General features: G+C 40.0%; 1 protein-coding gene across 2 annotated transcripts in view; it reads right to left on the bottom strand.

Moving 5' to 3' along the window:
• The window catches only part of LOC124794705 (saccharopine dehydrogenase-like oxidoreductase), a 131,578-nt gene that overhangs the window by 46,058 nt on the left and 70,777 nt on the right, over positions 1 to 14,743 (bottom strand). For both annotated transcript variants that reach the window (XM_047258275.1, XM_047258276.1), the window contains exons 3-4: positions 10,841 to 11,028; positions 10,627 to 10,756 (exon numbers count right to left, since the gene is read on the bottom strand). In XM_047258275.1, coding sequence (XP_047114231.1) covers positions 10,627 to 10,756; positions 10,841 to 11,028 — 318 coding nt within the window. The remainder of the gene's footprint in view (positions 1 to 10,626; positions 10,757 to 10,840; positions 11,029 to 14,743) is intronic.

Raw genomic sequence — 14,743 nt, 5'->3', positions numbered from 1 at the left:
AATAGACGGTTTTTCTATAGATAATGGGTTTAATTTAGCAAAGCAATTTCGAAAGTATAAACCAGACGGTGATGTACACCCAATTTATTTTTTACGAATATTTGCCAGATCTTTACCTAGAAATTGGGATGACTTCAAGAAAATACACTCCTGGAAATGGAAAAAAGAACACATTGACACCGGTGTGTCAGACCCACCATACTTGCTCCGGACACTGCGAGAGGGCTGTACAAGCAATGATCACACGCACGGCACAGCGGACACACCAGGAACCGCGGTGTTGGCCGTCGAATGGCGCTAGCTGCGCACCATTTGTGCACCGCCACCGTCAGTGTCAGCCAGTTTGCCGTGGCATACGGAGCTCCATCGCAGTCTATAACACTGGTAGCATGCCGCGACAGCGTGGACTTGAACCGTATGTGCAGTTGACGGACTTTGAGCGAGGGCGTATAGTGGGCATGCGGGAGGCCAGGTGGACGTACCGCCGAATTGCTCAACACGTGGGGCGTGAGGTCTCCACAGTACATCGATGTTGTCGCCAGTGGTCGGCGGAAGGTGCATGTGCCCGTCGACCTGGAACCGGACCGCAGCGACGCACGGATGCACGCCAAGACCGTAGGATCCTACGCAGTGCCGTAGGGGACCGCACCGCCACTTCCCAGCAAATTAGGGACACTGTTGCTCCTGGGGTATCGGCGAGGACCATTCACAACCGTCTCCATGAAGCTGGGCTACGGTCCCGCACACCGTTAGGCCATCTTCCGCTCACGCCCCAACATTGTGCAGCCCGCCTCCAGTGGTGTCGTGACAGGCGTGAATGGAGGGACGAATGGAGACGTGTCGTCTTCAGCGATGAGAGTCGCTTCTGCCTTGGTGCCAATTATGGTCGTATGCGTGTTTGGCGCCGTGCAGGTGAGCGCCACAATCAGGACTGCATACGACTGAGGCACACAGGGCCAACACCCGGCATCATGGTGTGGGGAGCGATCTCCTACACTGGCCGTACACCACTGGTGATCATCGAGGGGACACTGAATAGTGCACGGTACATCCAAACCGTCATCGAACCCATCATTCTACCATTCCTAGACCGGCAAGGGAACTTGCTGTTCCAACAGGACAATGCACGTCCGCATGTATCCCGTGCCACCCAACGTGCTCTAGAAGGTGTAAGTCAACTACCCTGACCAGCAAGATCTCCGGATCTGTCCCACATTGAGCATGTTTGGGACTGGATGAAGCGTCGTCTCACGCGGTCTGCACGTCCAGCACGAACGCTGGTCCAACTGAGGCGCCAGGTGGAAATGGCATGGCAAGCCGTTCCACAGGACTACATCCAGCATCTCTACGATCGTCTCCATGGGAGAATAGCAGCCTGCATTGCTGCGAAAGGTGGATATACACTGTACAAGTGCCGACATTGTGCATGCTCTGTTGCCTGTGTCTATGTGCCTGTGGTTCTGTCAGTGTGATCATGTGATGTATCTGACCCCAGGAATGTGTCAATAAAGTTTCCCATTCCTGGGACAATGAATTCACGGTGTTCTTATTTCAATTTCCAGGAGTGTAGATTTCACATTAGGCAATTTAATGGGAGATGTGGTGGAATGCAGAAGAATTTGTCTTGGAAAGATTTTGAGGAAAGCTTTAAGAGGAAGTACTGGTCTTCAAGCACTCAAAAATTAATCTTAAAGTTATTAGATCCAGCTCCATACAATAATTCATGGGGTACATATAAAAAGTCCATAGAAAGGCATTTGATAAAATTGAAGTACTTAGATGAAATGCACTTGGTAAAAGTACTCATTAGACTTTTACCATACTACGCTCGACAAGGAATATTGCATAGAGGGTGGGAAACAGTGAATGAGTTATTAACGTTTATTGAAGGTTTAGACACACTGAATACTGAAAGAAATGAAAATTATTCAGTGAATGACCAAAATACAGGGAATAGGAATAACAAATCCTTTCTTAATTCCTAACCGTGGGCAAAGGAATCCAATTATTGTAGAGTGAGCAGTAATGAAGCTGTTCACAGCAGGGATAACGGTCTAAGTTGCAATAACCCTAGAGGGGGAAGAATTCAGGCTGATAACAGATTCGCAGCTGTTTATACCTCAAAACCAACAAATAAATATGCAATGAAATAATGACACAGGGGCAGATCAGCATATTGTTGAAGTAAGTTCCAACTGGTATCTGATCATAGTGATGGAAAACAAGAACAATTCTGGGTCAAGGGCCAGAATCCAGGATAGACAGAACAGTACTTGGCCCATACATAAGTAAAATGATCGCTTATAGTAAAATATCACCTATTAATAACTGGTTATTAGCGGAAGAGGAAAATTTAGAATAATTGCAACACAAACCAATTGTAATCGGAAGAATAGGAAGTAAAGTAGTGGAAATTTACACTGATTCAGGAAGCGAAGTATCAATAATTTTGGAGGAATAGCTATGAAGTGGAAAAATAAAGGAATTTCCTAAGTTAACGGCTACAGGAATACATATTGTAGGTATTACAGGTACTAAGAGCAATGTAGTGAAATGGGAAACAAGGATTACTTTTGAAATGATCAACTGGTGTTTGAACAAACCGTGTTAGTAGTCCTAAAATAAATACACAAGTATTACTAGGATTTGATTGATTAACGAAATATGCAGTGGTTATAGACTTTCAGAGTGGTTCTTTTAAGTGCAATCTAGATAACTATAATAAAGAGATCTTGTTTAAGACAGAGCGATGTCAAGGACTAAATGGAAGTAATAATTTATGGTTAATAGCGAATATGAGTTCAATGGAGGAGGATGTAAGTAATCTACAACAAACTGCAAATAAAGCTGATTAGTATGCAAAGGGTTACAAATCTGAACTGTTACCCTTACTCAAAAGGAAGAGCTATATGGAATATTACACAAATATTCAGACATATTTTTAGACAAACCAGGGAATACAGGATATTATATGCGTAGTTTTAAGATCAAAAGCAAGGAACCATTTTTCTGTAGACCTTGCCCTGTATCTATCAATATAAAACAGGAAGGACAGGAAGAAATAGATAGAAGGTTAGATAAAGAGATAGAGGGGCTGGCCAGTACTTACCTCAGCTCAGTACAGCCGATAGATACACAAAAAACAGAACCGAAAATTTACGTTCCTAGGTTTCGGAACAAATGTTCTTTCATCAGGGAGGAGAGAGGGGAAAGAAAGAGAAGAAGGGAAAGAAGATTCAGTTACTCACAACCCAGGTTATGAAGCAACAGAGAAAGGAAAACAGGGAGGGTAGCAAGGATGGAGGCATGGTTGTCAGAGGGAAGCCAAAGATATTCTACTGTAAGTACTGTGCCAGCTTCAAACCAAAGAGGATGCATATAGAAGTAAAGAGGTATATAGTATAAAGATAAACACAACTATGTAGGATGAAAAGATGCGTTAATGGCTGAAGGGGAAAGGGAAAGAGGAGAAGACTGAAGAGTAAATGGGAGTGAGGTTGTTTAACGTAGGTTCAGTCCAGGGGGATGGCGGGATGAAAGGATGTGTTGGAGTGCAAGTTCCCATCTCCGCAGTTCAGAGGGACTGGTGTTGGGTGGGAGAAGCCAAATGGCACATATGGTGTAGCAGGTTCCTAGGTCCCTAGAATTATGCTGGGCTACCCAGTGGTTCCTACCCCTGTAACCGACCCCACTGCAAAACCTGCCCAATGCATCCCCCCACAACCACCTACTCCAGCCCCACTACTGGTAAAACATACACAATTCAAGGCAGGGCCACGTGTGAAACTGCCCATGTCATTTATCAACTGACATGCCTGCACTGCACAGCCTTTTACATCGGTATGACAACAACTAAACTGGCTGAGCGCATGAACGGACACAAGACGAACTGTCCACCTAGGAGATGTCCAATACCCAGTAGCAGAGCATGCCCTCCAGCATAATTCTAGGGACCTAGGAACCTGCTACACTGTATGTGCCATTTGGCTTCTCCCACCCAACACCAGTCCCTCTGAACTGCGGAGATGGGAACTTGCACTCCAACACATCCTTTCATCCCGCCATCCCCCTGGACTGAACCTACGTTAAACAACCTCACTCCCATTTACTCTTCAGTTTTCTCCTCTTTCCCTTTCCTCTTCAGCCATTCACGCACCTTTTCATCCTACATAGTTGTGTTTATCTTTATACTATATACCTCTTTACTTCTGTATGCATCCTCTTTGGTTTAAAGCTGGCACAGTACTTACAGTAGAATATCTTTGGCTTCCCTCTGACAACCATGCCTCCATCCTTGCTACCCTCCCTGTTTTCCTTTCCCTGTTGCTTCATAACCTGGGTTGTGAGTAACTGAATCTTCTTTCCCTTCTTCCCTTTCTTTCCTCTCTCTCCTCCCTGATGAAGGAACATTTGTTCCGAAACCTAGGAACATAAATTTTCGGTTTTGTTTTTTGTGTATCTATCGGCTGTACTGAGCTGAGGTAAGTACTGGCCAGCCCCTCTATCTCTTTGTTAGTATTTGTTTCACATCTTTATATGAGATTTTCCATTAATCATTTAAAATGTTAGATAATAATGTTATAGAAAGAAGTACAAGCATATACAACAATCCACTGTTAGTTGTCAGAAAGGCAGCAGGTGGTGTGCTCCTAGTACTAGACGCGAGAACCTTGAATCATCACATTGAACCAGAGAGAGATTGTCCCATATGCATAGATGAACTACTTGCTTCTTTTGAAAAAGCAATTATTTTAGTTTCGTGGATCTGATGACTGGGTACTGCAGGTGAAATTAGCTAAAAAACCTATACCTTATACTGCATTCCTATATGACGGAAAATCATACCAGTTTGAACTTTTGCCATTTGGGTTAAATATATCAGTATCAGTGTTTATAAGAGCATTAGATCAAGCATTAGGGAGAAAGTTGTTACAAGAGCTATTGATTTATGTAGATGATATACTGATTGTTTCAGAGACCTGGGAGGAACATTGTGATTTACTTGGGGTCATCTCGTAGGAATAAGAGGAATTAAGCCAGATCCAGAATGCATTAGAACGATTAAAGACTGTCCACATCCACAGAATGTGAAACAGTTGTGTTCCTTTTTAGGATTAGTGGGATTTTATAGATGGTATATACAAGGAGAGGTCATGAATAATCCACATCTACTATCGCTATTAAAGCAAAAGGTGAAATGGATATGGGATGAAAATGCAGAAAAGGCATTACAGGAAGTATAGGATACCCTGGTCAGTGCTCCTATTTTAAATTGAGTCTTCATGAACCATTTGGCATCACAACAGATGCATCAGAACATGGCATAGCAGCAGAAGTATTTCAAGGGAAATGGGACCCAGAAGAGGGAGAACATAAAACCACTGTTTTCGCTAGTCACAGCCTAGACAAACATGAGCTGAATTATACAGCAGTGGAGAAAGAATTATTTGCTGTTGTATGGAGTTTAAAGAAATTTGAAACACTGATTTGGGGTTCAGATATCGTTATATATACAGATCACCAAGCATTGATATTCTTAATGGAAAGTCATTTATTACATAGGAGGCTCATGAGGTGGGTATTGCTTTTACAACAGTTTCAGATACAAATAGTATACATCAAGGGAACATTAAATTGTGTACCAGATGCTTTGTCACTATTGCCAATAGGAATGAGTAATTCTCAGTAAAATACTGGACCAGGAATGATTTTTAATACAAATTTTATGAAAATAAGCTATACGAAAGACAAAGTACGTGTGTTAGCTACTAAAATCAGTCAAGGAATGAAAGACGAAGAAGAGTTAAATCTTAAAATATTAAAGGAACCAGGACCAGGAATGATTTTTAATATAAATTTTATGAAAATAAGCTTTACGAAAGATGAAGTACGTGTGTTAGCTACTAAAATCAGGCAAGGAATGAAAGACGAAGAAGAGTTAAATCTTAAAAATGTTAAAGTATGGAAAAAATGAGTTACCATCCACAGAAGACAAAATTTTGACAGTGATCAATCAAGTGTTGTTTTGGAGAGAGAATAAAAATACATCATATTGGAAATTATGTGTACCCAAGTGTGCACAAAATGATTTAATTTGGTTTATACATAAAGGTTATGGGAATTTTGCAATAAGGAAGTGTATAAAACATATGATAAAGTTTTACCATTTTAAACACCTAGGTAAGAAAGTTGTTAGATTACTCCAGACATGTCAAGTCTGTCAAAAGGCGAAGGAAAATAATAAAGGAACACATTACACAATGTATCGTATAATACCTAGAGCTTTACATGATTTAACAGCTTCGGATTTTTATGGACCATTACCATCAAGTCAAGGAGGTGTCAGATATATTTATGTTCTATTAGAGTGTTGGTCTAAATATATTACATTATATCCAATTAAACAAGCTAACACAGAGACAGTTATAAACTGTATGCACAAATATTTTGTAGAGGTAGGAAAACCTACGAGATTATTAATGGATAATGGTTCACAGTTTGTGAGTCAATCATTTAAAGTGTTTTTAGCTTGAGAGAATGTAAGGCATGTCATGATATCAAAATATCATCCAAAATCGAATCCGCGTGAAAGAGTTATGAAGGAGATAGGACGTTTATGCAGAACTTATTGTTCACCGAGACATACAACTTGGGCAAAATTAGTGCCAGAATTTCAATTGGTTTTGAATGAACTACCCCATTTGTCTACAGGATTGTCTCCCATAGAAATACTACGAATAAAATTTATAGGGAAACCACTATTAAAATTCTTCAAATGGCCAGAGGTACAACAGGAAGAAAGTGCTAACTCAGACAAAATAGTAGAAAATGAATTGCATATAGCAGCTAATAAAAGATTGCAAAATTATAATACATCAGCAATAAACCCAACATTTGAAATAAATGATCTTGTGATGGTAAAAGAAGAACATCATAGTTCTAATCTTAAAAAGAAAATGCAGAAATTTTATCTGATATATGCAGGACCATTTAAGATTGTGGATAGTCCACACCCAAAAGCATAATATTTAATTGACCCACACTGTTCAGGAGAAAGGTTTACATAATGCTGACATATCATAAATTAGGAGGGGATAGGGGACAAGCAACCAAGTACTAAATAGTATTTCACGTGACTATAATAATAGGATGACAAATAGGAAGATAGGATACAGGTACAGAAAATGGATTAATAGAAGATGACAGTAGAGACAGTAAGTTTTTGAATTGGTAATCTAGCTGGAGCTTGGGTTTTAAGAAAAGAGAGAACAAAAGAAAGAATAGAGAACAGTTAAGAATACTTAGACATGTAGTGTTGTCAATAGATGAGTTAAGATATGGAGAAGGTAATAAGCAAGAGACTTTACACCTGAAACAGAGTGCAGACATGGAAATCAAAAGGGAACCTCAAAGTAATATGGGCGAAAGTAGAAGAAAAAGTAATGGAAGATATAAACGTATCTGAAATGTGGAGTGTACTCTCTAATTTGGAATGACGAATAAAAGGCAGATAGGCGGACCTAAGAAAGGCTGACCCATACTGTGTGGGCAGGGGCACCAAGAAGGGGATTGACCTGTATCATAGTAGAATAGGAATTAATATGGGGCACTACCACGCTGAATGAAATAGGTATATTTTACTGTACTAAGATGCAGAAGTGGTCTTTGGTGGAAGCGGGAATAAGTTGTGTTAAAAGGATAATCCACAGATTATTCTTAAAATTTGTAGTAAATAACAAGAGGTTTTTCCAAATGGTTTACAGTAGAGAGGTGAAAGGATTTTAGTGCAGTGGTGGAGACAATTTACACCTCCACATTATTGCACACAAAGCCTTTGCAATACAAGTCCATACACTTGGAAGGTGGGATATTAAAGAAATTAAGTTCTCTAAAAAGAACATTTGAACAGCAGTAGTTTTTTATCTGTGTTTTGATTGCTCTCTCAGGGCCTAAAGTACACATGTGTGGACGTTTTTGAATGTACTCAAGAGAGTGGTATTACCATAGCAATTGTTTGTTGTGTTGTTAAAAGTAATAGTGAAAATGTTGGGCAAAATATACCCCTGTTTGTGAGAAGTGTGGCTATTTACCTACTAATGCAGTAGAGAGAACTTGTGGAAGCATTCCAGGAATCTTCACCACAGTTGGATTGACAGGGGGGTGGCACGGAAGGATCCTGCCCACCAAACAACAACTCTGAGAGGAGAGGGTAAAGGTAATACTACTTTCATCTGGCGATGTATTAGGGTCAGCAGAATATTACCCAGTTATATTGGCCAGGGATGCAACCTCCCACTATTGCTGGTATAAGACCCACCACAAACCCTACAGATTATACATCAGCAGGAGAAGAGGGGAAAATACACCCCAACCTAAATGTAAATAATGCATTTCTTCAAGTTAACTTCCATACGTTTTTGATATACATGTTTGTTACAAGTGTCACATTTGTTAGTCATTTTGTTCTTGCATTCTGTCACTCTGCATTGCCATCTACATTTCTTATTCACTGGTTCATCTTCATTATTTGATCCACTGCTGATTACAGGAAATACATTTGTCACCCACTCTTCACATGTTCACACCTTAGTTATTTGCTGAGATTCCGCAGAAACTGTTTACTGCTGTTAACTTTCCCTGTAACTGTTCTTAAAGGCCCAATGAATTTCTTCCAGTGAAGCTGAATACATTGAACACTTGTACTGACCGTCTCCAAAAAGCTGCTTTCACTCAATATTTTCTAGTCACCTGGTCCAATATAGCTACTCTATATTTCATTCATTACAAAATTTTACAGTTTCTGGAAGACATGTCAAATAGTTCTTTGTTTGTATACTTGATTTAAGAGTACTGAGGATGAGAACATTTTTGTTTTCACGCCTTGATAAGTAGAGGAGGTTGTACGTCCATGTTGCGTTGCAATAGTTTCATATGGTAGTGCTTTGAAATTCTTCCTGATTTTGTTACCTCTCTTCTTAAATTGTTTACTATATCCAACAGGCATTAGGCTTATACCCTTAGCTTTCTGTATTTTGGCCAGGTGAAAATCTGTTGTTACATTTCTTCTGTTCTAAGGAATGGTGTCCTTCTCTGGTTGACCATCTTTTCCCAAGGTTTAGAAATCCATTGAAGAGATATTTCACATTACATTTGTTGCTGAATTAATAAGTCTTACTAATCAAAGTGAAGTGCAAATCAACATCTCGCCTTAATGGGAAAGTTTTTCTGCGACTGTGAAATACAAAACAATTTTCAATTAAATGATTCCAAATTTTTGACACGAAAGCAAACTCTGTCTGCTTGAGTCTTCTTGACCTATCTACCTTGATATCAGAGCATAAAAATTCAATGTGTCTCTAAATTTAATTCTTGACATTGTATCACAAAAGAACTGTGGGTTGTCAGTTTTCAGTGGACAAGTTATCAATTTTGAACCTATAGCACAAGAAAGGCACACCCATACGAAAATGTACTGATTGCATACTCCAAGTTTTTATGGGTTTCTGTCTTTGTGCACAGTGTTATATGTTCTAGCACTGTGTCATTTATGAACTGCTACTAAGAACTAGTACTGCTGTGAATTTTGATGTTTCTGTCTGAAAGTGTCTTTGGTCCTGCTGTATAGTGTACTACATTTTGCTTTTGTAGTCTCCCAGATGCATTCAAGATATGGCCAGAAACATTCCATTCTGTCCATTCTTTCCTGAATTCTGAAAAGTTCGCAAAAAAATGGTGATGGTAACTAACACTTACCTCTTCCTCTTCCTGTCATCCTCTGTTGAATAAAATACTATCTCTTCCTAATTGACATCCTGGTTTTGATGGGGAAGTTTATTTTGCTACTGTAGCAGTCACTGATGTAACTTCTATGGACACATCACAACAACTTTCACTTAGTTCTGAACTGTCTGGAATATAGTCATAGTAATAGCTCCTAATTATCTTTCAATTTTTCTACCTCTGAACTATTGTTCTGAAACTCAATGCAGGTCTCAAGTGACATAACTGCATAAAGAAATATTAAGCAATCAAAATGCTTGCTGCTGTATTTGTAAGTATACAGCGAGAGATAAAAGCAATGAGTACACATACAGGTTTATAATTTTTACAGTGGGGTTACTGGGGGAAGGAAATAATAGCCACAAACATTTGAAGTATAACATAAAAATATTGTGATTACAGGTAGACAAAATTTCAGAATGGTCAGTTTGTCTGGTTCTAGTGTTAACACAGTAAAATGAGACTCCATGGTTTTATAAATAGTTGGATACTTAGTTAACTTCATGTTAGATATCATTTGTGCAGTTTCTAAAGTAATACCATAGAAACAATCAGCGTGCAAGCCACATATACAGACTTTATTTATTGCAAATTGCTTACTGATACCTAGCTACAGATTAAGCAAAATCATTTTAAAGCATACTTTAATAACATCATTGTCATCATCACCATCACCATCACCACCACATCACCACCACCACCACCCATTTGAAATTCACTTGTAGTCTTGTAAGTAATAAATAATTTGAATGAAACATTTTAAAAGTCTCTTTGTGCTTTTACATATGGGGCAATAAATAACTTATATTTTACTTAATATTTAAATTATAACAAGTCATCACATACCTCCAAACTTATTTTGCAGGAACACTACTCCCATGTCTGTTGGAATGCAGTCGAAACCACAGGCATTAATAATGAAGACACCTTTCTCTTCTGCCAATGTGTTGTAGCTGAGCATAAGTTTTTGGATGTACTGTACCAAAAAGAGAACAGAATTTTCCTTGAAAACTAAGTTCCCAAGATTATAATGTTTAGAAGTAATGCAAAAGTTACTTGCCTGAATTTCACCAGTAACATCAACTTGATGAGCACCACTCTCTATACATGCTTTTACTACTGGCTCACCATAAAATCTATAAGGACCAACACAGTTCACAACAACACGAGCTCTTGAGGCCATATGAAGCAGTGAGTCAAAATTCTGCAGGTCTGCCTCTATAATTGGTATGTATGACAAATCTTCCCCTAAAACAAAAGTCACAATAAACTGAAAGGTAGAGGTCGTAACAGGTGTAAAATCACCTATTTATAAATGTTCTCCACAAGCCTAGTGTGTTTTTAATGAAGCAGTTATCCATACAAAACAATATAAAACTGAAACAGAATTTTTGGCTGTGCCTTACCTTCAGCAGTACTACCGAGAGACTTGTGTAAAAGTACAAGCACTATTCTAATTGTCAGAACTAATAGTCCCTTTGTCAAAAATATTAGTAAGATCATTGTCCTCTATTTTACCTTCCTCTCCTCCTATTGTTCTCTCCTTCTTAATGAATGAACTAATAGTTTCAACAGTTGGGATAGTGTACGTAGTTTTGTGTCTCTCTCTCTCTCTCTCTCTCTCTCTCTCTCTCTCTCTCTCTCTCTCTCTCTCTGCAATACTGAAATTTCACTTCATGAATGTAAGTACTGCCCACCAATTCTGTCTTATAGTTTTAGTTTTCTTGCGAGGTTTGTTCTCTCTCTCTCTCTCTCTCTCTCTCTCTCTCTCTCTCTCTCTCTCTCTCTCTCTCTTCCTTTTTGATACAGTTAGCCATACATTCAGTCATACATGTTCCACAGACTTGTCATCAAGAAGTGCCTTTGGCTATGTGGAATAAGTCACACTGTTGGAGTGTTATGTATGAATGTTTTTAATATGTTGTGTTCCATTCCATACATGAAATGTCGTTCTGCTAATATGTATGCGAACTTTTATCTTACAGGTATTCTGCAGTCACCATTCCTGAAATTATTTGATGTAAGGGACCTGCTATGCAGTGCTACTAGACTTCATCACCTTTTTCTGTGAGTGGGTGCTGAAAGAGAGCTCTGATCTATTTAAGATGCTAAAATAACATAATCAGTTTTGCGATAGCCTTTCTGCATTATACTCACAATGTTTCCTTAGTACAGTATCATTTACAACAGTGGGCAATAGAGATGTCTCATTACTTGCAGTGCACAAGAGATTATAATATGTACTGCTGTACTGATTTGACATTTCAGAATGACTGTTCTCCTCTATCATCTACAACTGTTCTGGGAATGACATTATTGTCTGTGCCCTTGTCTCTGTGGTTTCCAAGGCAACTGGAAGCTGCAAGGCCAATGACAATCAGGCCTCTGCAGCAGGTGAAGAATTACACTTGCTGTTGAGTCTTGATGTTTTGAGCCGATATCGAATGCACCAAATCTGTATGTATGGCAAGTCAGGACATTCCACACTTAACAAGAGGTGTTGTCATTGTTGTAAACTGAGAACCTGCAACTTGTTGGGTAATAATTATAGAATAATAAGCTATTGGAGGTAAACTTATAAAAAACACAATTATGTCTGTTTTAATTTTTTATGCCCTGAATATGTATCATTAAATGAGTCATCTTCAGTGTGTATACTTTATTCTGTGCCAGGTGTGGTAAAATGCTTGAAGATCAACACTACAAAGTTGGCAGAAGGTCTTTGCCTGGCCAGAGTGTGGACAGAGGATGTGTTGTCTTCGATGAATGGTGTGTGTGTGACCAATGGAAAAGGGAGTTCTTTCTGGAGCCAACTCGTGATAATTGTGAACTGGGGCATTGTATCTGTCCCATGCCCGTAACGTGAAGATTTGAACATTTGCACTGTAGAGTGTCTGTCTATTGCTTGTGAAGGTTGCTGAAGCTCCATCAAAGTTTGTGCTGCTCTGTATTATTATTATTATTATTATTATTATTATTATTATTATTATTATTATTTGGGTTGAGGGGCACTCAACATCATGGTCATCAGCACCCTAATGAAAAGTCAGCATGCAAATCTCAAGGGTGGGGACAAAGGCTGTCCCCACATGCGGAGTAGTTCATAATGTATTACAGGCTGCTGCCCTTCCCCACCAATTTAGGGATAAGGCCTAATAGTGCCCAAAATGCCACCACCCTTGTAACACTGGAACTGGTATCTGTGAGGATGGTGGGCAGATCTCCAGCGAAACTGAAGGCTTCCTTAATACCAGTATACAGCATAAACACAGGCACAATATGTTGAACTGAAAGCGGCATGCCACAAACTTCACAGACTGGTGGATCTTCCCACCAGAGGAGGAAGCCATGTGTTAAAGGACTATGTCCAATACGCAGTCTGGTAAGCAGAACCTCCTTCCAGCGGCAAGGCTGACACAAAGTCCACCACACCTTTGTTGTTGATTTGAGCAACCACAGTTTGTTGTCTGTCACCTGAAACCATTCAGTCACCCACTGGCGCAAGATGCATCTGTCACAAAATAAGATGAAGGCGTGCGATGGGATGTGACACTGATGGGCAGCACCATCCCAACATGCTTCCTTGGTGGCTAAGTCAGCCATGTCATTGCCCTGTATCCCAATGTGGCCTGGTTTCCAGCAAAAGATCACCTCCTTGCCATGGTGTTGCAGCCACTGCAAAGAGTCATGGATGAGTTGAATCAGCGGGTCTACTGGACACATTTGTGAAGTGCTTGCAGTGCACTAAGAGAGTCTGAACAGACAAGAAACCTTGTATGGTGATGTCTGTGAACCCTCTCTAGGGCCATCAGAATGCCATATAAATCCACATCATAATTGTAAATTGCTCTGGAAGGTGCACTTTAAAAACCCTATCAGGGAAAACAGCAGAGCAACTGAGAGCATTCTCTTGCTGGTCTCCATCTGTATATACAATGATAAAACTGTGGCAAGTACTTAATATGGATGAAAACAAGGTTGTAAAAATTAAAATCTGGAGTACAAGTTTTCATGTACTGTGTCAAGCTTAAATCACTCCAGGTCTCTGGAGATGCCAAGGTGTCAATGCATTCCATTCCTAGCTGTGTATTTCGATGCCTGATAGATCCAGATCCTTGAGACAGTCCGTAGCATGTATACCAAATGGCTTGGTCACATGGAGCCGATTCCTGATCAGCCATTCAAAAATTGGTTGGACCACTGAAATAAATATCAATAACTGAGGTGGCGCTGAGATTTTCAGTGCCTATCCAGCCAAAAGGATACATCGCCGAATCCAGAGTGGTGGTTCACCAGCCTCTGCACACAGGCTCTGAAATGGGCTGGTCTGAAAGGCTCCAGTCAATATCTGAATGCTCTCATGGTGGATAACTTCTAACATCTTGAGGTAGGAAGGGTGAGCTAATCCACAGACCATGCTGCCATAATCTAAGCGTGGTCGAACAAATGCCCTCTAAAACTGCAGGAGGCAGGACTTGTCAGCTCCCCATGCTTTTTTGCTAAGGTATTTCAAAATATTCAATGACTGAAAGCCCTTTGTTTGTAGGTCCTTCGGGTGTGGGAGCCAAGTCAGTTTTGAGTCAAATAATAAAAACAAAAAGCACACAGTGTCTTGAAAATGTAAAATATTGTCCCCCTTAGTGAGCACTAGTTGGTTAAAACTCTGATGAGCATGGTTAAAAGTGACACATGTAGTCTTCTTAGGTGAGAACTGAAAACTAGTTGTCCTGGTCCAGGTTTCCAGTCTCCCAATGGTCAGCTGTAGCTGCCTCGATCATCGTAAGATTGGAGGAAGAGTAGAAGATTGCAAAGTCCTCCACAAACAAAGAGCATTTGACAGGGTTCCTGACTGCAGAGGAAATGACACTGGCAGCAGTGGCAAACAATGTGACACTGAGGACACTGCTCTGGGGGACCCCATTCTCCTGCACACAGCAGTCAGACATGGTATCACCAATGTGAT

Source organism: Schistocerca piceifrons, chromosome 4 (genome assembly GCF_021461385.2).
Source record: "Schistocerca piceifrons isolate TAMUIC-IGC-003096 chromosome 4, iqSchPice1.1, whole genome shotgun sequence".
NCBI classification, from domain to species: Eukaryota; Metazoa; Arthropoda; class Insecta; order Orthoptera; family Acrididae; genus Schistocerca; species Schistocerca piceifrons.
This window is presented reverse-complemented; position numbering and strand designations above follow the sequence as displayed.